General features: G+C 46.0%; 1 protein-coding gene across 2 annotated transcripts in view; it reads left to right on the plus strand.

The window, feature by feature from the left end:
* The first annotated feature begins 19,847 nt into the window (after positions 1 to 19,847).
* Positions 19,848 to 27,530, plus strand: part of ATP8B1 (ATPase phospholipid transporting 8B1) — a 134,627-nt gene continuing 126,944 nt past the window's right edge. For both annotated transcript variants that reach the window (XM_045886640.3, XM_045886639.3), the window contains exon 1: positions 19,848 to 19,986. In XM_045886640.3, coding sequence (XP_045742596.1) covers positions 19,958 to 19,986 — 29 coding nt within the window. In that variant the 5' untranslated portion in view covers positions 19,848 to 19,957. The remainder of the gene's footprint in view (positions 19,987 to 27,530) is intronic.

A 27,530-nucleotide genomic window follows, 5' to 3' on the forward strand; every position in this document is an offset into this window, starting at 1 on the left:
TTACCTTTTCTTATACTAAGTCTTCACTATCTGGCATCTGTTTTACTATTTTATAGCCACATCGTATCTCAGTTCAGACGAGGCAGGTTTCAAGGGCTCAGTAAGCACACGTGCCTTGTGGCTACTGTCTGGGACGGTGCAGATCTAGAAGAAACACTTCCAGGTGCCGCAATTGACACTGTGTACAAAGAAACTTATTTTATTTTTAAAAGGCATGTTTGGGGCACCTGGGTGGCTCAGTCATTAAGCGTCTGCCTTTAACTCAGGGTCCTGGGATCGAGCCCCGCATCGGGCTCCCTGCTTGGCGGGAAGCCTGCTTCTCCCTCTCCCTCTCCCCCTGCTTGTGTTCCCTCTCTCGCTGTGTCTCTCTCTGCCAGATAAATTATTTTTAAAAAATAAAATAATAAAATAAAAGACATGTTTATGTGCATATCCACCGGAGAATACATTGTAGTATGTATTCATACATATACTAAATAACGGTGAAAGTCAATGAACTAGAGCTTCACATATCAAGCTGATGGACCTCTCAGTGTTGAATAGAAAGAACCGTTACGGAAGAATACATATCCTATTCTATTTACATTCAAAATATATAAAATTAAATAATATGCTTAGAAATATATGCATACGTATTAAAAATATAATATAAAGAAATGCCTGAGAATGATACATTCCAAATTAAGGGTAAGCTAAATTCAGAGAGAAAGAAATAGGAGTGGTGGCAATATGGTATTACTCCGGCTGGGTGGTGGGTGCATGCCTGTTTTCTGTAGCACTCTTCACCCCTTTACAAATGTCTTAAATGGGGGCGCCTGGGTGGCTCAGTCAGTTAAGCGTCTGCCTTCAGCTCAGGTCATGATTCCAGGATCCTGGGATCGAGCCCCGCATCAGGCTCCCTGCTAAGCAGGGAGCCTGCTTCTCCCTCTTCCTCTGCTGCTCCCCCTGCTTGTACGCTCTGTGTGTGTGTGTGTGTCCCAAATAAATAAATAAAATATTTTAAAAATGCCTTAAATGTTTCATGGCAAATTTCTTAGGAATGTGGAAAAATACATTATTATTATTATTATTTTATTTGAGAGAGAGAGCACAAGCGGAGAGGAGGGGCAGAAGGAGAGGAAAAGCAGACTCTTGGATGAGCAGGGAGCCCCATGCAGAGCTCAATCCCAGGACACTGAGAACCTGACCTGAGCCAAAGGCAGACGCTTAACCCACTGAGCCACCCAGGTGCCCCCCAAAACACCATATTTCAATACTACTATTACTACTGTTATTTTGATAATAGCTTATAAAGCTAATTGAACCTAAGGACTCTACTTCAGGAAGAAAACTGCAAGTAATAAAAGAAGGGTGAAGATAAGGATGCTTGCACATGAAGTCAGAGATGTATGCCCCCAAAGTGTTAAAGAGCCAGACACGACGCTGCAGCTCTTTCTACCCACCAGCTAAGAAAGGACGGACACTTTGTAGAATCAATCCTTCTGTTAGGAGAGCTTATACTGGAGCGGGTAGGAAAGCAGTATCTGCCATTTCCCCACTGCAGACTGCAGTCCTGGAGATGAGCGGCTACAGACCGTGCTCTGAAACCATCTTGTCAAAAACCACATCTGATTACTCAGCCTCCGCTGTTGCCTGTCCGTGCCATGTGGAATGTGGACTCCAACCAGAGAAGCTCGCGGTCATTCACCTCCAACTCAGCCCTGAAGTGAAATTGCAGGATCCCGTGTAGACAAGCCTGTTCTAAACACAAGGCTTATCTGCTTCATAAGATGGCCAACACTTAGGGAATTCATCCTGAGATGAGAATTCAGTAACCGTAGCCCTTGAGCCTGTGAAAACACTGGCCGTGTGTCTATCCTTCGGTAGAGACCAAAGGACAGGATTGCCAAAGTCTAACCCCAGAGTGGAGGTCACTGACATGAGGTGGTTATCAGGACGTGGATCTGAATCTTGACCAATTCGCAAGAGAAGAAATGAAAGCAAAGGGGGGCGCCTGGGTGGCTCAGTTGGTTAAGCGACTGCCTTCGGCTCAGGTCATGGTCCTGGAGTCCCGGGATCGAGTCCCGCATCGGGCTCCCTGCTCGGCAGGGAGTCTGCTTCTCCCTCTGCCGCTCTCTCTCTCTCTCTCTCTCTCTCATTCTCTCTCTCAAATAAATAAATAAAATCTTAAAAAAAAAAAAGAAATGAAAGCAAAGGCATTTGTCACTTGAGGAATTTTATTTCTCTGTATGATTATAGTTAAAATTTTTTTTAAAAGATTTATTTATTTGACAGAGAGAGACAGCGAGAGAGGGAACACAAGCAGGGGGAGTGGGAGAGGGAGAAGCAGGCTTCCCGCCAAGCAGGGAGCCCGATGTGGGGCTCCATCCCAGGACCCCGGGATCATGACCTGAGCCGAAGGCAGACACTTAACGACTGAGCCACCCAAGCGCCCCTGTATGAATTATAGTTAGTTGTCACATTCTTCCACATATTCGAAATTGTTTTTGAGCCAACCTAAGAAGTAAAATCTGACTTTTGTCCCTCGGTCCCTCATTCCCTCCCCTCATCTTATATTTTTTCTTTTGATGGTGAAATTAATTAGGTTAGCAGGTCCACTGCTATAATAGAGAAGACCCCAAATAATACTGGCTTCGGTGAGATAGAGGTTTATTTCTCCGACGCGTAGAGGTCCAAGCTAGTATGGCAATCCCAGCCATACCAGGAATCACTTTCTTACCTAGATTACTCTGTAGTCTTCCACATGTGGTTGTTAATCTTCTCATGATCCAACCCTGCTGCTCCTGAGCCCACTGACTCATCTGTGCTCCATTCTGCAGAAAGAACGAAAGAGCAGGGTGCTTTCCCTGAAAGTCATGTCTATCTGTAGATAGAATAAAGGCCCTCAAGGACATTCGTGTTCCAATCCCCAGAACCTGTGAAATAGCAAAAGGGACTTTCCAGATGTGATTAAGTTAAGGATCTTGGTGTGGGAGTACGATTTCTTAACTCGAATTTACTGCTAGTGAGATAAGCTCCCTGGACTGTTTTTGTCGAGGAAAGACACACTTTTTCCCAAAGTGGCAGCAGTAGGAAACCAAATGATGAAAACAGAAGTTCTTTCTTTCTTTCTTTCTTTTTTAAAGATTTTATTTATTTGAGAGAGAGAGAATGAGAGACAGCACGAGAGGGAAGAGGGTCAGAGGGAGAAGCAGACCGCCCGTTGAGCAGGGAGCCCGAAGTGGGACTCGATCCCGGGACTCCAGGATCATGACCTGAGCCGAAGGCAGTCGCTTAACCATCTGAGCCACCCAGGCGCCCTGAAAACAGAAGTTATTTCAAAGAAAGGAAGACTGAAATCGTCATAGTAATTTGGCTCAGATATGTTTGTGGGTTTATTGATTTGATTTCGTAGGCATCATTGATGGCAAAATGCCGAAACAATGATGCATTATTTGTAGAAATGGACAGTCTGATGAACCAACAGAACCACCCCAACTTAAGCAGCACTTACATGCAAAACAGGAAGAGTTCCAAACCAAATGATCCTTTTAAGGAAAGAGTAACGGATTAAAAAGCTGATGGGAATAGCTGTTCAGCAGGTCACTTACAAACGTTGGTACTTTGCAGGTGTCTTATGAAGCCGCGCATTGGCTCACTCAGATTAAAAAATACAATTGCTGGGGCGCCTGGTGGCTCAGTCCCTGGAGCATCTGACTCTTGATTTGGGGTCATGAGTACTCTTTTTTTTTTTTAAGACTTATTATTATTATTTTTTAAGATTTTATTTATTTATCAGAGAGAGAGAGAGACAGAGGCAGGCAGAGGGAGAAGCAGGCTCCTTGCTCAGCAAGGAGCCCGATGCGGGTTAAGCGTCTGCCTTCGGCTCAGGTCATGATCCCAGGATCCTGGGATCGAGTCCCACATCGGGCTCCCTGCTCAGCCGAGAGCCTGCTTTTCCCTCTCCCACTTCCCCTGCTTGTGTTCCTTCTCTCTCTCCCTCTGTGTCAAATAAATAAATAAAATCTTAAAAAAAAAAGATTTTATTTATTTATTTGAGACAGAGCGCACCCACGCACCCACGCACAAGTGTATGAGCAGAGTGAGGGGCAGAGGAAGAGAAGCAGATTCGACCTCAGGACCCTGAGATCATGACCTGAGCCGAAATCAAGAGTCGGAGGTTTAACCAACTGAGCCACCCAGGCACCCCTGTGTGGAGCCTACTTTAAAATAAAATAAAATTTCGGGGTGCCTGGGTGGCTCAGTAGGTTGTCTGCCTTCAGCTCAGGTCATGATCCCAGGGTCCTGGAATCAAGTCCTGCATTGGGCTCCTTGCTCAGGGGGGAGTCTGCTTCTCCCTTTACCCTTCCCCCCTGCTCATGATCTGTGTCTCACTCTCTCTCAAATAAATAAAATATTAAAATAAAATAAAATTTCAAAAAATACAATTGCTGAGACGCTAGCAAAAGACTGAATCGAAGGTTTGCTTGGAAGTAGGTGAATCCGTGGCAAAGAAGATAGCTCAAGAACCATTTGTCTAGGATACCATAGCTCAAAATTTTCAGGAACTGACTGATGCTATAGACCAACCAACTGAACAAGTAAAGCTAGTGTTTTCATTGCAACTTGATAAAGGAACAGAAATTGCTAATGATAATGTTTAAAGTATATTTTGAACAGAATGGCATTATGAAGGAAGAATTATTTCTTTCAGCTTCATTGGCTATAGACACAATTAGCTCTGAACTGTATAAAATTTTGAGGGATTATACTGGCAATTAAATGTAGCTTGGAGTTTCAGATTTATGTAGGAATGAGTTTTGATGGTGTAGCTGTAATGACCAGAAAATTTCTGGAGTAGTTACACGGATTAAGGGTTTTATCTCAGAATGTAAATCGACATACTGCTTCCTTCATCAAAAAGTTGTTCCATAAAAAAACTAAAAAATGTACGCTTAGTGTCATAGTGAAAACTATGAATGAAATAAGAACTAATGTGTTAAAATTGAGATTATTCTTTTTATTAGTAACATGAAAGCTGATTGTATACAATTATTATTACATGCTGCAGTACAGTGTTTATCAAGGGGAGGAGTTATGTCAAAAATGTTTGCACTAAGGGATGCCTGGGTGGCTCAGTCCGTGAAGCACCTGCCTTTAGCTCAGGTCATGATCCCAGGGTCCTGGGATTGAGCCCCGCATTGCATCGTGCTCCTTGCTCAGCGGGGAGCCTGCTTCTTCCTCTGCCTGCTGCTCCCCCTGCTTGTGCACTCGGTCTCTCTCTCTGACAAATAAATAAAATCTTTAAAAAAATAATAAAATAAAAATGTTTGAAGTGAGAAACAAACTCTGTGCCTCTGCAAGATGAGAGACTAGGTTAGTCCCAAAGTTTTAAAGAATGAATTAGGGGATGCCTGAGTGGCTTAGTCGGTTAAGCATCTGACTTCAGCTCAGGTCATGATCCAGCCCAGAGTCGGGCTCCCCACTCAGCAGAGAGTCTGCTTGTCCCCATGTCCCTCCCCCAACTCACACTGTCTCTCTCAAATTAATAAATAAAATATTTTAAAAAGAGAAATATTTACTTCCTTTTTTTTTTAAGACTTTATTTATTTGACAGAGAGAGACACAGCAAGAGAGTGAACACAAGCAGGGGGAGTGGGAGAGGGAGAAGCAGGCTTCCCGCTGAGCGGGGAGCCCGATGTGGGGCTGGAGCCCGATGTGGGGCTCGATCCCAGGACCCTGGGATCATGACCTGAGCCGAAGGCAGACGCTTAATGACTGAGCCACCCAGGCACCCCAGAAATATTTACTTCCAAATGATTTAAAATCTTTAGAAAAATTTTGTCACAAAAGGGGTAAGTTTCAGTTATCTAGAAAACTGAGCAATATAAAATTCTTCATGCCCCACTGGTAAGTTCAATTAGACAAGAGGTCATAAGGAGTCTCTGTCATATGAATTTAGATCATGAAAAAAACCACGATGATGAGACTTTTCAAACAGAACTTCAGAGTATTCCATTCAGAAACAATGTCCGAGCGCTAAGATGAGAAAATCAAGGAAAATGCTAAAGTGCCAAGTCTTTGGCCTGGATGGGTAGGTCCCAGCTGTGGTTGCAATTCGAATTTTGGCGGCAAATTAGAATTCCCTGCAGAGCACTTGCAAATCCCGCTGCCTGGCCATACTCAATGAAATCAGGATGTTGAGGCTTCCCAGGTGATTCCAATGTGCCGTCAAGCTTGAGTGCCCCTGGTCGGCAGCTGTGCTTCTCAGAACCCCACAGATCCTGTTAAATGCAAATTCCACTTCAGTAGGTCTGGGGTGAGCCTGAGCTTCCAGCTGATGGCGAGGCTGCCGGTCCAGGGACCTCACTTTGCGAAACAAGGTTCAGGCGGTAGGGGGCATGCTACACCAAAGCGCAACTCATGAACAATTAGAAGGACAACAGGCGAGACTTTAAAAAAAATTCCCAGACACATTGTTTTATTTGCGGTAAAATATATAGAACGTGACATTTGTCATTTTTGTCATTTTGAGTGTACAGTTCTGGGGCATTACATACATTTACATTGTTTTGCCAACTATCACACCATCCACCTCCAGGACTTCTTCATCTTCCTAAACTGATAATCATTAAACTTCCCATTCCCCCTCCTCCCCTTAGCTTCTGACAACCACCATTCTACTTTCTCCTTCTATGAATTTGACAACTCTGGGAACCTCTGTAAGCGGAATCATATAATATTTGTCCTTTTTTTTTTTTTTTAAGTAAACCCTACCCCCAACGTGGGGCTTGAACTCATGACCCCAAGATCAAGAGTCGCATGCTCTGACTGAACCAGCCAGGCGCCCCAAGACTTGTCCTTTTGTAATCAGCTTAATTCCCTGAGCGCAATATCCTTAAGTTTCATCCATGTTGTAGCATGTGTCAGAATTTCCTTCCTTTTTAAGGCTGAATAATATTCAATTGTCTGTATAGACACATTATTTTTTAGTAAATTTATCTCTGTTGGAAACAGACAGCAGTTTTGATTGCAGAACATACCCAGAGCATGCCTCAGAGCAAAAGGAATCTGTTCCGTGGGGCAAAAGTTACTCCTTTAAATGGGCTGTCCTTTGGGGCGCCTGGGTGGCTCAGATGTTTAAGTGTCTGCCTTCAGCTCAGGTCATGATCCCAGGGTCCTGGGATCGAGCCCCGCATAGGGCTCCTCGCTCAGCGAGGAACCTACTTCTCCCTCTCCCTCTGCCTCTCTCCCTGCTCATGCTCTCTCTCTCTCTCTATCTTTGTGTCTCAAATGAATAAATAAAATCTTTAAAAAATAATAATAAAATAAATAAATAAATAAATGGGCTGTCCTTTGTAATAGGAAGATGACTTATTGCCAGGGGCCCCAACTGATCCTCTTCCCATTTAACATTAATTGGGAAATTCCTGGTTTGAAAGAATTATTATTCTTTATTATTAATGACATAACTATGTCATCAAGAAGGCAGCCACTCGCGTTATGATGACAAAGCTTGCAGCTGCTGGGCCAGGTCCAGGAGGGTGTGGTCACTGATGAACCTTGGCTCACGTGCTCTGGGGTCACGCCAAAATGATGGAGAACCTAGACATGAAAATACCTCAGTGACAACTGTGCAAAGGCGGCCGAGCTCTGGGGCTGGCTCTGGTAACTGGTTTTTCCTGGTGGAGGTAATGCCTCCCTAAAAAAAGAAGAAAAAAAAAATCGCCCAAAGGAAATGCACAGTGAATTCTTTGCAGGACTAAAATGAAAAAGGTTGACACCCAAAAATAAAACAAGGTAAGAAAATTTCAAAAGAAATACTCGGTCTCCATTTAGAAATGTGAGAACAGACTTCCAGCAAGCCAGTAAGAATGAAACTGACAAACAGTGGGGAGGTTCTTTTTATGAGTCTCAAGTATCAGGAAACTTTCCCCCTGATGGCCCTGTGCGAATCTCACTGTGATCTCTACAATCCTTGGTTTATGCTTTCCTTGGAGGATACATTTTGCCCTGTTGCTCTCTTTCCATGTTTACCTGGCATTTGTGAACAGGGGCTTATTTAATAATTCTTGAATGGGAGGGATTTGTCTTCTTGGTTCCAGAAACAAACTGGTATTCGTGAAAAGATCTTAGAACTGAGAATTCCATAGGTCCAGGAGAGAATCCTCTTTGGCCGCTTAGCAGATTTTGGCAGGTTATTCATTTTTACTGTCTCAGCTTCATTGATCTTATTGGTGAAATGAAACTAACAATACCTTCCACATAGGGTACGTGAGATAGAGTTGGTAGAAGTGTCTGGTTATAGGGGGCACTCTGTAAATGTTGGTACCTACATCCTTTCTATGTTTATAATGCACGCACTGTTAGGTCGCAGGGACTCGAGGGTGAGCAAAACTAGACCCACCCTCAAAGAGCTTAAAGTCTAGAGGGGAGGCAAGTCTTAATCAAACAATCACAGATGTCCAGTTGAACTTGGGTTTAAGCTCTGTGGCAAAGGAAAGATACAGAATGCTATCAGATGAATTATGAGGGTGTGGATGTGACTGTCGGGAAAGGTTTCTCTTGGAAGGGAATCTGGGATCTGAAGGACTGTTCTAGGGAGACACTTCCAGATGGAGGGTCCCTGGCAAGTAAGAGGGTGAGGGAAGACAGGACGGCTGGAGCCCATAGGGAGAAGTTGCGATGGCAGTGGGGGAGGCCCAGCCTGGGGGTAGGGGTTGGTACTTGGTCACACCCAGGAGTTTTGTCTCTATTCTGAGACCAGGGGAAGCCATGGAGGGTGAAGAGGTCGCTGTTGAAGGCTGACATTTCACTCTGGGAAAGTTCCCCGGTCCAGCAGGCAGATGGTGGTAGATTGGGATGGTGGTGATCAAGATGGTGACATGGAGATGAATTGGAAACCTTTTGGGGACATAAAAACCCTAGGCATCACATGGTGTCTGCTTTATACATGTTTGTAGAACAAATCAGTGAATCAGTGGCATTTTTTGTATAGGACTGATGATTGGTCTGATGCCCATCTGAAGCACCTGTGTATAATTTGGCTATAAAAAAGAGTGAAACACAGATGAACTTCGAAAACATTAGGGGAAGTGCAGCAGTCAATCACAAAAGACCACATATTACGTGCTTCCATTTATATGAAATGCTTGAAATGTTAAGAAGAGCAAACACTGGGGGTGCCCGGCTGGCTCAGTGAGTAGAGCATGTGACTCTTGATCTCAGGGTCATGAGTTTGAGGCCCATGTTGGGTGTAGAGATGACTTGAATGAATGGATGAATAAATGAGTGAATGAATAAATTAGTTAATTAAAAACAATGAAAAGGCCTTGGGGACCCACGGAGCTGGAGCACTTTGCCTTTATCTTCAGCCACAATGGCTCCTTTAAAAAAAAAAAAGGAATATCAAAAACTATAGAGACAAAGTAGTCAGCAGCTGCCAGGGGCTGAGAGAAATGGGAGGGTTGAGGGGTTATAGCTAAAGGGTCAGTGTTTCTTTTTGAGGTGATGAAATGTTCTAAAATCGTGGAGGGGGTTGAACAACTCTGAGTATCCTAAAACCCATGAAACCATACACTTTAAATGGGTAAATAATATGCTTTCTAAATTACATCTCAATAAAGCTATTACACACACAGGTATATATATATATTCACATATATACACACGTGGGAGCGAGAGGGGGGAGAAGGAGGCCCACAGTCATAAACACCGCTACCCATTGCCAGAATAGTCCGATGGGCATGAACTCCATGGTGCTAAGGTTGGCACTTCCTGACTCAGTGTCCTCCGCGGAGGAAAGCATCCCTGGCCCTTAGCCCCACTCTTCTCTTGGCTTTGGATTCCTTCCAGAGCAAATGAAGTGGTGCTGTCTACAGACCTCAAGGGAAGGAAGAGGGAGGGCATTTTCTTTTTCTAGCCGCCGCATTGCTACTTTGCTCCGTAGATCTGGAACGAGGAACTGTCACATGACGGCAGCTGTCTCTGAACAGTGACTAAGGGGAGGACAGAAACTCCTACTCATCCTCTATGTCTCTATTTAGATGTCACCTCCTCCAAGAAGCCTTCTGTGACTTCTGAGAATGTGCCAGAGCCACTCTTGCCTTCCTACGCACCTTACCTAACAGGTTTGTTTTTTTCTTTAAGACTTTATTTATTTATTTGACAGAGAGAGAGAGAGCGCGCACAAGCAGGGGGAGCAGGAGAGGGAGAAGCAGGTCCCCACTGAGCAGGGAGCCCGATGCGGGGCTCGATCCCAGGACCCCGAGATCATGACCTGAGCCGAAGGCAGAAGCTTAACGACTGAGCCACCCAGGCGCCCTCCCTAGAGAGTTGTTTCGTTACCCTTGCTCCCACTGAGCTGTCCTGTCCTTCAGGGCAGGCAGGGGGCTTATTCGCTAGCTGGACCCCCCAACTCAACTGTAGGGGCTGGTGCATAGGACCTGCTCAGTGAGTCTTCAGGGAATGAATGAAACAAATGCAGCCCTGAGTCCATTCACAAAGAAGATGAAAACCCAGCTTTCCAAAGATGGTTCTCGAAGTCTTGGTGCAGAAAAGACTTTACAGCCACAGCAGCCTAAAGAGATTGGTCTGAGGGAAGCGCTGGGGAGCCAGAGGCTCCGCGGGTAAGAGAACAGGAATCAACGCGTGCAGATGACCTCATGTTCCCCCAGAGCGGGGATCACTTTCGCGTTGCTCAAGCTTTGGGAATCTCTCTTCCTTCCAAAACAATTCCAGGTCATAATACAGGTGACACTTGTATGACCAACTTCTCATCTTCCACCCTGTGAGGGAGGAACAGTAATCCACCAGGGCTGATACAAAGGTGTTTCCTTTTTTTTTTTTTTTTTCTTTTTCCTTTCAATAACACACAGACTGGGAGTTCTGGAATTCAGGGTTTAAATTCATGGTCTCCTTGAGTGGGTCCCCATTATCCTAGGCAAATGGGTATATACTAACCTATTTTGGTTTCTTTAAAGCTACAAATGTGCAAAATGCCCCCCATCTTCAACAAAGTGTCATTTGGCTTTATTAATAGCTAAAAAGCATCTACATGTAATTGGACTGAGTTGCACCTACCTACTTTAAAAGGGCAAGCGGGCTGTGCTAGGGTCATTAAAACTTAATTTTGCTTGGCTCTGCCACACCCTGGCCTTGGGACCTCAGTTTCCAACTGCATAAAATGGCTGGCTGGTTGAGGGTTTTAAGGTTGTTTCTATCTCTCATGGTAATGTAGTTTGTGAATGTTGGTGAGGTCCAGAGCCCAAAGCCAAGGAAGAATTCTTGAGATGTCTTTGGGGCGAAAAGGTGATTTTATTAAAGCACGGGACAGGACCTGTGGGCAGAAAGAGCTGCTGCCCTGGGGTGGTGAGGGGTGACTGATTCTATACTTGGGAGTTGGGGGAGGTAAGGACAAAGGGAGGTATCCAAGAGGACTTTGATATGCTAAAGAAGATCCTCAGGATCTGGGCGGTCTTGCCACTGTCAAGCTAAGGTGGTTTTTCCCTCTAGCAAAGCATTAACATTCAGACAGTTGGGAGTTTCCTGAAGGAATGTCATACTCCACCTGCCTCAAGTACTTGTCCAAGGACTGCAGGTTATCAGGAAATTTTATTTACATTCCCTTCTACCTCAGTTTCTCACATCACTAAGGTGGGGGGGGGTGGCTGATGTGAGGGCTCCAGGAAATTGAATTATGGGTCTATCAATAGCCTAACTCCCAGAGACCCATAAGAATGCTTTTTCCTTGTAAATCACTAAGACATTAGTAAACGGATGGAGACTCATGTCTTGTAGGACCGTGATCTCTCTTAACTATTTGTTTTTCCTTTCCCTTAGTGTTAGGGCAGCCAGGAGGGCCTGAGGAATTCACCCCTGTCAGGGTGTGTGACTAGGGAGAAGTTCGGCTCAGCCAGTGAAGTCTCCACCATGCTTCTGCTTAATCCAAACAATTGTGTGAGTGCAAATGACATTCCAAGAGAGATAAGGTTCTCCTTGTACCCATGTTGACAGGACTCTTGTGTCCTTCAACTCAGGTTGGTCTCTTGGTTCCGGAACAATGGACGGTGGCCTCTTGTGACTTGAGGGGTTCTGAAAGAATGCCCGCTCCAAGAGCTCAAGAACAATCTCCTCTCCTCAGACGAGGCTGTAGCTGCTGCCTAAAATTTCACCACCAACCACCAAGAGTTAGGTCATTGAGCTAAAACATTAATTTCTGTGGAAAATGAAAATGAAGATAGTCTTAGAAGGATTAACACATGTGGCTGTGATCTGTCATTTCTCTCTTTCAGCTGACATCTAGCAAGAGAAGATGTACTGAACCGTGGGGAGAAGAGCAAGCTGTCCCATCATGAGCCCTGAAGTCCTTGCTTGAAGAAGGTGGGCCTGGGCCAAGCCTGGGGGGAGCCCGGGATGTCAGGGGGTGGGGTGGGATGAGGTTTCCTAGCACCTCAGGGAGGAAGAACGAGCCCGAGGATGGGAGCTTGTGTGAGAGAGACAATGGAGGTGGACTTTGGATCAAAAGCTTCCAGTTTTGAAAGGGACCTTGATGATCATCTGGTGATCATCACACATCCATTTTACATGTGATGGATCTCGGTCTGAGAAAGGTCAGGTGAGCTGATGGAGGCACACAAGAGGCCCCCCAGCAGGTGCAGGCCTCAGACCCTCTCCCTGATTCCTAGTCCAGGAACTATACCATCTTCCAGGTGTTTTTTTTTTTTTTTTTAATATTTTATTTATTTATTTGACAGAGAGAGCTAGAGACCACAAGCAGGGGGAGCTTCAGAGGGAAAGGGAGAAGCAGGATTGACACGGGGCTCGATGCCAGGACCCTGGGATCATGACCTGAGCTGAAGGCAGATGCTTAACCGACTAAGCCATCCAGTTGCCCCTTCCAGGTGTTTTTTTTATTTTGTTCCGAAGAGGTTTGGGGTTCCATGGAGCGGGGCTGAAGAGTTGAGGGAAAGAGATAAGGTGCTGGGGCTTGGCCAGGGGTGGAACCAGGTTTTATGGGGCCTAAGGTTTATATAAGGGGTGGAGGGATGGGTTCTTTAAAAAAAAAAAAAACAACTACAAAATTAAAAATACAAACTTAGGCACAAGGCCTTTGAGGGCACCTGAAGGCTGAGTACCATAAGCTTCATGGTAGACCTGCCACCGGGGTCCCACCGTTGATTCAAACAGGTCAGCTCCTCACATGACACTCCTGCTTTAAGGTCTTAACGGTTAAAAAAGAGAGAGAAAACTTTGTAAAAAAAAGTTTGAAAATCACTGCTCTGTACTAGCTGTCAGTTGGCATTACTTAGGACCAGCCGGCGTCAGCCTCATCACCTGCCAACATTTAATTGTCAACATTTTTGAGAAATTAATTTTAAGTGAGTCATAAGACATATGCTTGTGCAGGACTTAAGTGCTGGGACTCAGAGACGCACAGTAACATTTGACTCACAAGATGGAAGTTGAGTGATTTTTTTATCAGGTGCTCCACAATCAGATGTCATCAATTATTTAGATTTTAATGGACAGGGGTTTAACACATTTATTTTAAGGTTTTATTTATTTATTTGACAGAGAGAGAGTGAGAGAGCTCCATGATTCATTGTTTGCGTATAACACAATACACACCCACCAACCGCTATGAATGCCCATTTCCTCATAAACACTGTCAATGCAGTGCAAGTCCAGACTTTCTTTTTTCCTTTGCCAGTGTGATCAGTGAAAAATTGTTTCTTACTGTTTTGTTTTTGCACTTAATTGGGAGGGACAACCATTGCGCTGACAGGCAGTTTAGGAAAATTAAAAAGGCAGTCCTCATACACAGCCTAGGCTGCTATAACTTTATGGAAGAATTTGAATACCATTCTTTGTATTGCTCCAGTGTTGGCAGCAAAGGCTTAATCATGTCTTAGTTCTAATAAAACACAAACTTTTCTTGTGCTGGAGGCACACCGTTTCTAGAAACAAGTCAAGGAAGACAAATCACAACCCACTAAATAATAAGAACCAGAGAAAAATAAGATGTTTAGAAGCCTTTAAAAGAGTGGTGGGTCATAGTTGGTCAGATATTTCTGGAAGCCAGTCTGGTAAATACATAAATATTTAACAAAGCAATGATTAAATAAATCATCAGCAGAAGAAAATATAAATATTGAGAACGATGACTATGCAGACCATTCTACAAGAATTAATAGGCACTTGGATGCCAGAGCAATGTTCTATGCCAAGAGAGACCAAGAAGAATAAGACTCAGGCTCAGGTCTCAAAGGGCTATGTGGGGAATGATTACAGGTAAACAGTTAAAATGCAGTGGGATTAAGGTTTCCTTATGCCATGGGAACTACTGTCTGGGGGCATCTGGGGCAAGGCTTACCCAGAGGAAGTTACTTTGGCTGGAGACTAGGCAGATGAATCAGGAGGATAGAGGAAACATCAAGGGCTATTTTTTTTTTTTTTTAATATTTATTTGAGAGAGAGAGAGAAGGGGAGAGTACATGCATGACTGGGGGTGGGGAGAAGCAGAGGCAGAGAGAGAAACAGACTCCCCATTGAAGCAGGAAGCCTGATGTGGGGCTCGATCCTAGGATCCCCAAGATCATGACCCAAGCCAACAGCAGGTGTTTAACCAGCTGAGCCACCCAGGCACCCCCTTCAAGTGCTATTTAGAATTCAGTGAACTGCAAGCAGCTTGGAATAGTGGGAGCTTAGTTCGTGAGGGATGAGGGATGAAGTTGGAAAAGTGAACTGTTTTCATGACACAGTGGTACATGATGAAAACAGAACAGAAGGTAATACATACAAACTTCTCAGGATCACATGAAAACATGGCTACATATACTAACAACGGTCACCAGGTATTTTGGAAAACTGTTGACTAATTATATGAATTAAGTTTAACTGGTGTTATCAGCTCAGTTCAATGTAATGTTCATGACATTTTCATATAGATAGGTAATATAAAATCTCCTTGTAGTAAAAAAATAACTAGACTCATTCTATAATATTTACATACTCATGAATATGAAAGAAAGAGAGGTGAAATATAATAATGTGCTGAGAAATATTACCTCCCCCGATATCTCTTGCATGTTAAACATGGGTAGTAACAAAATAACTGAGACACACTTAGTTACCTGATGTTTAAGGTTTCTTTTGCAGTCCAATTTTTTATTTAAAATGGCAGTCGGGGAGGTGGCCTGGGTGGCTCAGTCCGTTAAGTGTCTGCCTTCAGCTCACGTCATGATCTTAGGGTCCTGGGATAGAGCCCCGCATCGGGCTCCCTGCTCAGCAGACAGCCTGCTTCTCCCTCTCCCCCTGCCTGCCATTACCCCTGCTTGTACACTCTATCTCTCTGCCAAATAAAAAACAACAACAACAAGAAAAAACCCTTAAATAAAATGGCAGTCAGAGGGGGAAGGGGAGATGGGGTAACAGGGTGATGGGCATTAAGTGATCTGATGAGCACTGGGTGTTATACACAACTAATGAATCATTGAACACTACATCAAAAACTAATGATGTACTATATGTTGGCTAAATGAATTTAAATAAAAATAAAATAAAATAAAATAAAATGGTGGTCAGGAAAAAGAAGTCAATAAGTAGTAAAGGAGGTAGAATTCCAGCGTATTAAATCAGAAGGAATTTGGAAAATTATTTGTGCAGAGACAACAGATTGAATCATCTACATCTGTTGTTTAAAATGCCATTTGAAAGAAAATGGGGCAGACTATTTGAAGCTTATTGCAAAGGCAGACTCACCCAAGAGGTACCTTCTTCTCATGTTTAGAATTCTGGAGCTGTCCTAGAAAATGGCTGGGGAGAATCTGCCTTCCAACTGAGTTAATCTTGACTGCCAAGCACAGGTTACAATGGCACCTAGTATGGCTTGAACACCTTTCTGTTGGCAATAAATGCTTTAGTTTAAGTGACCACTGAGCTTAGTGAAGAAGTGAATACAGGCAGTATTCCCTCCCTTTAAACATCTTTCATTCTTTAGCTCATATCTTGTAGGAAAAAATTCTAGGAAATGAATTTTCAGTAAAATGAGCTAGTTCTCTTGGCAACCTCCCCAGCCTTCCTACCCACATCATGGAAATGCACAGGAGTGTTGCCAAGAAAAGGAAAAGAGGAAAAAGAGAGAAGGAGAAAAAAGAAAAAAAACAACAAAAAGAAACAGGAAATTGCAAACTGGCAAAATCCGAAAAGCATTGTTAGCCTTACTTAGAAATGACTGTTTCTGTTAATTATTTTCCCGAGCATGGAATTCTTTTCCCCTTGCAAGGGAAAGGTGTTGGTTATGGAACGGGAGTGGCTTCTACATAAAACCGGAATGCTTATTCAATCCTATCAGAGTACGCTGAGAAAGAAGTGCAGAGGCTGGTGGGATCAGGGATGCTCCCAGGACAAAGAAGTGACTTATGTAAGATACATTTCAAAATCAATCTTTATCGTGTTCATGAAACACTTTCAGGGATTGACCTGACAAGGCACCCTGAAATTTGGCATGGTTCTCTCAGAGAGGACAAAAGTCAGGGCTTCGAGGTGAGCTACTTCCTTTCTCAGCAAGGGCAGCTGACACGCTCTGAGTGTTGCCTTCTCAATGACTGGGAAGGCAACACGGGAGGGAAACTCAGTAGGACAGGGTTTGAACATGCTTTGTCTGGTAGGTTCTAGGTGAGATGAGTTTTCAAGGACTTTCTCTCCCCTAGGATGAAACTCCTTCACCTCCTTGCAAGTCTTTTCCAAATCCAACTCTTTATGAAGCCTACCTTGACCATTTATTTAAAATTGCAACTTTCTCCCACTCCTAATCTCTTAACCCTGCTCTATTTTTATTATTTATTTTTTAATGTACAAATCTTAAGTGTACAGAGCAGTGAACTCTTATATATGTATACACTCATATAACCATCACCCAGGTCAAGATAATAGAACTTATATAGCACCCTAGAAGTCTCCCTCAGTGGCCCCCTCCCAGCCAGTCCTGTTCTATTTTTTTCAAAGCATTTGTCTCTTTTTAAGATAAAATTTGCCAGGGAGCCTAGGTGGCTCAGATGGTTAAGCGTCTGCCTTCAGCTCAGGTCATGATCCCGGGGTCCTGTGATTGAGCCCCATGTCGGGCTCCCAGCTCAGCAGGGAGTCTGCTTCTCCCTCTGCCTCTCTCCTCTGCTCATGCTCTCTCTCTCTCAAGTGAATAAATAAAATCTTTATTGGGTTATTGGCCGGATTAGTTCACTGACCTATCCAAGCAACTAGAACAGTGAGTGCCTACTATATGCTATTGTTAAATGAATGAATCTTTAAAACAATACCCATCATGTCCCTTTATCCCCACCTCTCCCCACCCTCCACTCCATGTGGTCTGTAGGAGAAACAAACTAGCTTGAAATCTTCAGTGTCTACACAGGGGTGTTAAACATAGCCACAGCAGTGTTACTGATCAGATCTGAGTGTAGGCATGACGTCTCTCTTCTAAGCAATGCTTTCTTGGACAGTTGAGCACTTGCTGGTAGATCTGCAAGAAAGAAGGGATCCTTCCTTTAGTCTAGAGTCATCTCTTGATTCTTTTTTTTTTTTTTTTTAAGATTTTATTTATTTGACAGAGAGAGGCACATTGATTATTTGACGAGAGAGGCACAGCACAAGCAGGGGGAGTGGAAGAGGGAGAAGCAGGCCTCCCGCCGAGCAGGAAGCCGGATGTGGGGCTCGATCCCAGGACTCTGGGATCATGACCCGAGCCGAAGGCAGATGCCCAATGACTGAGCCACCCAGGTGCCCCTCATCTCTTGATTCTTAGCTGTACTGGCCTTTCTCCTGGTAGGGCAGAGCCCTCCTCAGTGGCCTCCCTTCCTTCTAACTCCTGCTCCTACGAACGCCAGCACCTGGCTTGGGGAACTTGGCTCATCTTCATGCTTCTGTCTGCCAGTCAGTTGCAGATTCTGGTCCCTCTGCACCCTGCCATTTTTCCTGATGCTATCCCTGAAAGTTTCTCCTCCTTCCAGTGGTAACTCCTTCAGGCCCTCATTATGTTGCTTTACTAGCTTCTTAAATGGTACCCTCATCTTCAGTCTTCTTTCAAACTAGTCCTGTTACTTTCCCTAAAACACAACCTGAATAGTGTCACAGCTGTGATCATAAACTTTCAATGGTTTCCAAGTGCTGTCAAAAGGAAGCCCAGACTCCTTAACCTGCCTCCCCAGGCTTCTAGGCCCCAGTTCCCTCTCCAGCCTTATGGATAACCATTGTGCTGTCAGCCAACTGTCTTCCCCATTGTTGCTCACTGGTCCCTGTGTTTTCGGGCTTCTGTACCTTTGCTCTGCTGTTGGGTTCAGAAAATGGAAGGAACCATTTGAGATCATCCAATCCAGTCTCATTTTATAGATGAGGAAACTGAGGCCCAGAGAGATTAAATGATTGACCAGCCCATTTGCTCAAAAGTCAAGCGTGACAGGGTGCCTGGCTGTCCAGTGGGTGGAGTGTGTGACTCTTGATCTTGGGGCCATAAGTTCACAGGTCACGTTGGGCGTAGAGATTACTTAAAAAAAAATCAAGTGTGTCTAATGAAAAAGAAACTCAGGGCAGTTTAGGGTTTAACAATATCAGTTGAATCTTTCATGTACCTGGAGGTCAAATAGTGGGCTATTCTTTGAATATCCTCTCCACCCAACTCTGATCCCTAAAAGTGTGGATCTCTGAGCCCCATCTCAAGCATGGCCTCCTCAGAGAAGTCTTCCTTAAGCCCCCAAGTGGGCATCTGAACTCTCAGGCCAATGACCTGAACCTCTCTGATCTGCAGGTAACTAGATATTTATCTAGGAATATTATCTTTCCTACTACATTTTAAGCAAACTCTTTGATTCATTTTTGACTTTCCTCCATTCTCTTTAGAGCCTCTTCCATTGTGGGTGAGCAATAAAATTCTGCTGAACGGAGTTTCCAGTGTAAAGAGTGTTCTGTATATAGCGTTGAGGAGGCACGATTCACAAGCCCAGACACCAGCCCAGCGACCACGCACGCGTGTCCCAAATTTCCAGCTACTGCGTGCCATTTCACCGGTGGCACCTTGGCCGCTTTGGCCCCAACCCCCTACAGGCGAAGGAGTGTGGTCTCAGCAGAAAGCCTGCTTGCTGCCACGACAGAGTAAGTTTCTTCAGGTCTTTTGGCGCGGTCCCTTTCCCCACCCTCCGCGCGGTGAACCGCGACGCGCGTTCGGTGTCCCGTCCTGGAACGTGACTTGGCCTCGAGAGTGTACAGCTCCCCTTACCGAGGAAGGTCAGGTCCCAGGCGAGCCGCGGCGCGGCCAGCCTTCCCGGCTGGCGCGGTCACCGACGCCGGGTGGCGGCCAGGCCGGCCGAGGGCGGCGGGAAAGTGACGCGGGGACGGTGGGGCGGGGTGGCGAGCGCGGCCCCCAGGGAGGCGGGAGCGCCCGAGGAGCCGACAGCGACCGCAGCTGCCGGGTCGCGGGCCGGGCGAGGCCGGGGACGCGCTCAGGGGACGGCCGGGGTGCCCAGCTGCCGCCAGGGCGCACGGAGGGCGCGGGGCTGGACCGGGGCCTGGTGTGCCCGCCCAGGGGCTCCCGGTCCAGCCCCTCTCCGCCCCCGGGAGGGGCAAAGGGAGGGCAGACGGCCGGGCCCGCCCCCAGCCCCAGCCGCAGCCCCAGCCGCGGCGGCCGGAGAGAGACTGGAGGCACCACCCCGGAGCGGAGAAACCAGTTTGGCCGGTCCGGGGGTGCGGAGGGAAAAGGGCGGCCGCCGAGGACCGGCGCACGGACGCGGGGCGGGGGAAGGCGGGGAGCCATTGGCGAGAGGCGAGAGCCAGAGGAGCCGCCGCCAACTGGACACGCTTCCCGGGGCCCCGGGCCAGCCCCCGTGCGCCATGAAGCGCTAGCGCGGCTGCCGGGGCTGGGGCCAGGCGGTGGCGGCGGCGGCGGCGGCCAGGTGCGCAGCGAGCGCGCGGAGGGGCGCGCACGCGGCGGATGTCCCAGCCGGGGCCAGAGAGCGCCAGGTAAGGAGGGGCGCGGCGCGGGGCCCCCAACCTTCCCCACCCGGCCGATCGCGCGGTGTCCCACAGGTCCTCTGGGCGCCCCGGAGCGGGCGGACTCCCGGGATCCGGGATGCGGTGGCAGCAGCTGTCCGCGCCCTCCGGCTCCCGAGCCCACAGCGGTGGGCTTTAGGTGGGGGCCAGGAAACTTCGCGGCCTCGGGGATGGCGAGGCACAGCTGGCCGGGGAGGCAGCGCTGTGCAGACGTCCAGGAGGTTTCACTTGCCGGGAGGAGAGGGAACTCGCAGGTGGCGTTTGGGTTGTTTGGGTTTGCCACGCACATGTCTGGGGTTAAGCTTTGAGGGGCGAGCCTGGCAGGACTCGCAGGCCCTGGGGGGGCAGTTCCGTTGGTTTCCCTGCAGTGTCTGCCGCCCTTCTAGAAGTCTCCCGTGGCTAAGTTCTGCTGGGGCCCCCTTTGGGAGCCGATGCCAACGTGTCTGAAAAAGACCTTAGGACCTAATGGACCTGGCGCACCTGCGGGGAGGGATGGAGGGCGCCTGCTGCAGGACCACGTACCCTCCTGACGTCTTCCGTGAGCTTTAACGCAGGTCGGGAGCTGATGGGGGAAGAGGGGCACTTTTCCTGGTGATGGTAGGGTCGTCTCCGCCAGCTCCCGTGGCACTGCCACAGGCCATCTCCTTCCCTCCCCAGTAGGATGCCCAGCACTGTCATTTCGCCGCTGTGCGTGCGGAGCGGACCGGGGTTGCAGAGAATGGCGAGTGTTTTAACCCTCCACTTGCCCACGCATCCCCAAGGGAAAGAAAAGCCTTCAGCTGTCTGCCCAACTTCTCCGAGGGGGTATGCGCGCCTGGTCCGGGAACGCAGACTCGCCACAGCTGTAGGGGGAGGACGAGAGTGCGGAGGGAATGCGGAACGGGGGAGGGGGCTTGGCACGCGCCAGTCGGGCCCCGGGGCCGCATTTCCGCCCCGCGAGTGCCCCTCAACCCCACCTGACCCCTCTGGCCTGCCCGCGGTGCCCCCAGGCCGACCCCAAGTCCCAGTTCAGCGCCGGACGCCGCCGAGCTCCCTTCCCAGAAACTGCCCGCCCGCTTGGCTTGAGAAAAGATTCTCTCCCATCTTCCTGGTTGCATTGCCTTCAGATTTCTGCCTCTACTCCTTGAGAATTCCAGGCCACGACACAGGCCACGTGCCTGAAGATCACCAGGCACACAGTAGGTTATGCACGAAGGTTGACTGCTTTTAGGAACAAAAACTGAAAATGTGTGATAAAATCTCCAGTGATGGTAAACACAAGAGCATATAAAAAAGAGGAAACACAAAATGTGAAGTAAAAGTTCTAATTTCCATCGTCTCGGGAGCCGGGAGCACTTTTGTGTTAGACCTAAAATGCCATTCATTCATGTGGAGCCTCTTGGGGAAGGCTTTATGTGAACCTACTATAAATATTTTTACGGTGCAAAAGATAATTAATGCTTATTAGCTGATTCCTTTCTGGGGGAGAAGTCTGCCTGCAATTACTCTCTGAATTTTCTTAATGACTTTCATTATGTGGTGGAGGCTTCCTGGTTGTAGTTTTAGGTAAGAAACCTTAACCACTTTCTTCTTTTGCCACTTGTTGGTGGCTGTGCTTTGGTGATATTTGGTGATTCTGTGTGTCAATTGAGGGCCAAACAAGGCACATGTAGCTTAATACTGGTGAACACAGATGCCATCTGTGCGAAAGCAGCTTTGGCCCTTTTCAAACTTCCTTTCTGGCTTTTATTTTAAGGAAAATGCATGCCAGGGCCACGTGGGTGGCTCAGTCGGTTAAGCGTCTGCCTTCGGCTCAGGTCATGATCCCAGGGTCCTGGGATGGAGCCCCGCATCGGGCTCCCTGCTCAGCGGGAAGTCTGCTTGCTTCTCCCTCTTCCTCTGCCTCTCCCCCTGCTTGTGAACTTTCTCTCTTTCTCTGTCAAATAAATAAAAAAAATCTTAAAAAAAAAAAAGGAAAATGCATGCCAGTGTGCACTTATTCTTGTTAGTGATGGAACTAGGAGGTGTGTTTTTTTTTAATTTTTAAATTGAGACTTTATTTTTTTAAATTTTTTTGAAAGATTTTATTTATTAGAGAGCACAAAAGCAGGGGGGGTGGCAGGCAGAGGGAGAGGGAGAAGCAGGCTTCCCGCTGAGCAGGGAGCCCGATGCAGGGCTCAATCCCAGGACCCTGAGATCATGACCTGAGCCCAAGGCCGACACTTAACTGGCCGAGCCACCCAGGCGCCCCTAAATTGAGACTTTAAAATAATGATTTGGTGGAGCGCTGGGTGGCTCAATGGGTTAAACATCTGACTTCAGCTCAGGTCATGATCTCAGGGTCCTGGGATCGCGTCCCGCATGGGGCTTTGTGCTCAGCATGGAACCTGCTTGTCACTCTCCTTCTGTCCCCTTCCCCACCGCTGGTGCTGTCTCAAATAAATAAATACAATCTTTAAATAAATAAAATAATGATTTGGTAGAGCAAATGGCTTAACAAAAAAGTCTGCGGACTTAAGGCAAGTTTAATACTGGCTCCATGTTTCCCCTGGATTTCAGTCTTTGGGATCTTAGCATTCATGCACCCATCAGCTCCTGCTATTAGGGGTTTCTTTCCCTCCCTGTCTGCCTGCCTTTCCTGTCTGCCTTCCTTTCCTTATCTTTGAAAAGCAAGGAGTAGTGCAAAACCTATGGATTTAGATTCCCACAGGTTTCATTCAGTTCTTTTACTTATTTTAAATTGTATTTGATTTTTATAATTTTTTATTATATATATTTTTTATTTGTGTTTATTTATTTATTTTTATAGATTTTCTTTATTTATTCATCAGAGACAGGGAGCAGCAGAGGCAGAGGGAGAAGCAGGCTCCCCACGGAGCAGGGAGCCCAATGTGGGACTCGATCCCAGCACCCTGGGATCATGACCTGAGCTGAAGGCAGACGCTTAACTGACTGAGCCACCCAGGCACCCTATATTTACTTTTTAAATTGTCTAACCTTAGGTAAATTCCTAAATTTTTTGAACCTCAGTTTACCCAAAAAACAATATTATCAACTTCCTTTGGTTGTTGAGAGAATTAAATGAGAGAACAGGTGAATGTCCCTTATACACAGGTGTTCTTGTGTTCTTACTTTCTGCTATTTTAGAAGTCGTATAATGCCCAGATGTTTGGTGTATTTTTTTTAAAGATTTTATTTATTTATTTGACAGAGCACAAGCAGGGGGGAAAGGCAGAGGGAGAGAGAGAAGCAGGCTTCCCACTGAGCAGGGAGCCCAATGTGGGGCTCCATCCCAGACCCTGGGATCATGACCTGAGCCAAAGGCTTAACCAACTGAGCCACCCAGGTGCCCCTGTTTGGTGTATTTTAATATTTTATTGCCTTGCTGGTTTGAATTCCTTTTCAGTTTTTCGTAAACGACATTCATGAAATCCAGGTGATCCTTATAACTCTAGAGAGATTCGAATCTACTACTATTTATGTTTTCTCTTATGAATGCAGAGGAACTTGCTTTTTAGTTACCAGAACAAGTTTTGTGGGGTCCATTCATGTCATGTATGTCTAAAGAAAGGTGTTTTTAAGTCCCTTAAGCACATAATTTTAGATTTGCTTCTGTATTTGCTTCTAGATCCCTCTCCTGGGAAGTTTCTGTGTGTGTGTGTGGGGGGGGGGGGTTGTGTGAGTTTTCAGGTATGTGTTGGCATCGTTCAATTAGCTTAATTGTATTCATAACACCTGCAGGTGTTTTGTTACTTATTAAGTAAAAATTAATTTGCTGCCAGAGAGTTTTAATAACACAAAAAGAAGATAGCTTATCCTTTATTTTGTTAACCAAGTTACTCCTGAATGCCCAACTAAAAAGAATGCCCAATCTAAGATCTTGTGAGGTCTTGTGTTATGGAAGACCTGGCATAGTGGAGGAAGAGTCTAGAAAGCGTATATATATAAAATAGTCTTGTTTCTTGTTCTTAGAAAACAGAGGAATTATCATCTGATCACCTAAGAATACATTCATCCTCTCCCTAATACTTTTAAATGCATTGTACTTTTAAATACATTGTTTCCCAAACACACACAATAGGAGATATGTTCAATAACTGATCCCAGGGCCCCCAGAGCCCAGAGGCAGCAGTAAAATAGAGGTTGGTGACACGTGCTTTGGAGTCCTTTGACCTAGCTTGGAATCCAGGTCTCACAGCTTTCTTAGCTGTATAACCTAGGGCAAGTTACTTAATCCATCTAGCTTCAGTTTATCTGTAAAATGGTATAATAATAATAATAATAATAATAATAATAATAATAATAAACAGTACCTCACAAGGTTGTGTGATGAGTTCCAAATAAGAGATTGAATCTAGCTAAATTTGGCTTGGCACAGAGCTCAATAAGACGTAGTCATTAATACTGCTGTTGTGTTGGGACGCCTGGGTGGCTCAGCTGGTTAAGTGTCCAACTCTTGGTTTTGGCTCAGGTACCGATCTCAGCGTCGTGAGATCGAGCCCCACCTAGGGCTCCACACTCACCATGGAGTCTGCTTAAGATTCTTTCCCTCTCCTTTCCCCACCTCCCTGAACCTCCCCCCACCTCCCCACACTTGTATTCTCTCTCCTTTCTCTCTCTCAAAAAATTGTTTTACTGTTGTGTTGTCGTTGGTATTGCTCAGTAAATAATTATTGCTCATCCAGCAATTGCCTTTCTCCTAGACTTTGTAGGAAACAGGAATCACTTTGCATGTTGGCATTTATTTAGCAAACATAGGTGACTATTTGCACCAAGCTTTGGTAAGAAAGAGTCCCCTAGGGTAGGGGGCAGATTCTGAACCTCCACATCCAGGATTTGACTTCTGGGGCATAGATGTCTGGGGACAGCATGAAGTTCGACAGTCCTTGGTGGCCTAGGGACATGCCCACTCAATCACAGCCATGAGGTGCTGGGTCGGTGAAGGCCCTTGGGACATACAGAACACTTACGTGTCTCCTTTACCCCCCACCTCCTATCTCTTTTCCTTTGGCCTCTGTACTTCCATTAAAAAAAAAAAAAAAAATTACTCCTCCGTATTCAAAACTCAGGAGTTTCTGGAACTTGAGTCTTCCTGAAAGGATCCACGCTCTGTGTGAGTGTCTCTCATTTGTGGCGCCTAGTAAGCAGTACTAATCAGAGACCCTTGATACAATCCGATTCATTCATTCTTTTAAAAAATACCTTGAGGATCTCTTCTCCAGCACTGTCCTGGGGATTACCTCCCTGCTTCACTGAAACCTCTGAGGGTCGCAGAGGGCCTGAGTTATGGGTTGGTTGGTTTGTTTTTCCTTCTTTGGTAAGAACATAGCCCCGGTGTTCCCTTTCCCTCTGGTCTGGATGTTGTCCCTCTTTGCAAGGGGCGATGGTGGGCCCAGCCCAATTCCAGCTTTGAAGCTCTGTGTTCATTATCAGCCTCCAGGCTAGTGAATTGGCATTCAAGAAGGGAGAGCTGGGCCCAGAGGCTTGCTCTCGGTCTGGGAAAAGGCATTGACTCCTGGTGGGGGTGGGGATGGGGGTGGGTGCTGAGGTCACCCTTGTCCTGGGACAGCCTTTCCGTGTCGATGGCCACCTCCCCTTCGTGTGACTGAGAATCCTGTCACTTCGGCATTGAGTACATGTGTATCCTGACCTTTGGCTGGTAGCTTTGCTCTTTATTGACAGGGCTGTCGTTTATGGCTTTGTCTCTTTGCTGAGTGGCTTTCGTTCCACCAGAGCTGAGGTTTGTTTGGTTAGAGCACACAGTGTTTGAAATCTGTTTTCTAACCTTTACTCAACTTGAGCTGGAATATCCTCATTGGAACTCCTCAAGCACCGAGCATTGTCCTCACACAGTCTCCAATTGCCTGTTCTTGCTGTTGGGGGAGCTCCTAATGGGTTGGATGCGTTATTTATTTTATGTGCGATGTGACTTGTTCACAGATTCTTACTGTGTCTTCTTGGGATGCAGTGAACTACTAGACCATTCTTGGAGATATGTATAGATGACCCCTGGATCCAGAAGAAACATTTAATGTTCTCTCTAAGAAAATAGATGAGCATTTGTCTTGGGTGGTTTAAATATTCACTTACACGAGAAGATGGGTCAGATTTTGTATGTTTCGTGCTGGAAACTATTGGCTTCACCACCATATTGGGAATCAATTTGCGGGCCTGTAAGCCAGGTACTAGCAAATGTTATATCAAAAATTCTGGAGGCTTATAAAACAAGCAAAGCAAGTGTGTGGGGTTCATCAGATGGAAGAGCTTGTGGAGATTATGTGAAAATCTGTACTCATGATCTCACCTTAGTGCAGAAGTTTATTTCATGGGAGTTCTGTTTAATTGTGGCAAAATATTGATAAAATTTGCTGTTTTTAAATGTGAACTCAGTGGTATTAAGCACCTTCATGGTATCAGGCAACAATCACCACTCTCTATTTCTAGAATTTTTTCATCATCCTATTCTGATACATTGTACCCATTAAACAATAGCTCCCCATTTCTCCCTCCCCACAGCTCCCAATAATCTCTATTCCACTTTGTCTCCATGAATTTGGCTAAGTACCCCATGTAAGTGCAATCATACAAAAAATGGATCCTTTTGCCATTGGCTTATTTCACCCAGCAGTGTCCTCATTGTTCATCCATGTCTTAGCAGATGTCAGAATTTCCTTCCTATTCCTTCCTGAATAATCACTGTATATATACCACATTTTGTTTATCCATTCATCATCCATTGACACTTGGGTTGTGTCCACCTTCGGCTATTGTGAATAATGTTGCTATGAAGATAGGCAAATGAGTATCTGTTCATAGGAGTTTTTGAGATCATCTTCGGTTTTGTGACATTTATCTTTCATAGAAAGTGGCTAAGATGGGCAGGGACGATTTCCTCCAAAACAGCTTGGAGATAAGAACGTGTGGCGCTATGGGGAGGATGGTTGCGTGGAGGGCGCGTGAAGGGCATGACACGTTTCTCTTTTTCACCTGCAGCAGTTCTTATGAAGCCAGCCCATGGTGTGGCTGATACCCTGCTTGCCTATGCAGGCATAAAAGCTCAGGAGCCCTGGTTCCACAATCTGGAGGCCTCTGCAGATCACAGCTGTCTTCTAGGGAGGACATTCTGTAGTAGAGAAAAAAATCCTTGACTTTCCTCCAGAACTGACTTGGACTAAAACACATTGTTTTCTTTTGGTGGAAGGAGGGTTAGCATGTGAGAGAAACTGATACTTAAATGTTTGAAAAATGGGGGCACCTGGGTGGCTCAGTCAGTTAAGCGTCTGCCTTCGGCTCAGGTCGTGGTCCCAGGGTCCTGGGATCGAGTCCCGCATCGGGCTCCCTGCTCTGCAGGAAGCCTGCTTCTCCCTCTCCCACTCCCCCTGCTTGTGTTCCCTCTCTCGCTGTGCCTCTCTCTGTCAAAAAAATAAAATCTTAAAAAAAAAACAAAAACAAAAAACCTTTAAATGTTTGAAAAATGGAATACTTAATAGATTGATCTCTCCCTTAGGATCGAATCCATGGTTTTCAAAGTAAGC

This window comes from Mirounga angustirostris, unplaced genomic scaffold, assembly GCF_029215605.1.
Source record: "Mirounga angustirostris isolate CCGP_5_RB_7025 unplaced genomic scaffold, mMirAng1.0.hap1 SCAF_14, whole genome shotgun sequence".
In the NCBI taxonomy this organism is placed as follows: Eukaryota; Metazoa; Chordata; class Mammalia; order Carnivora; family Phocidae; genus Mirounga; species Mirounga angustirostris.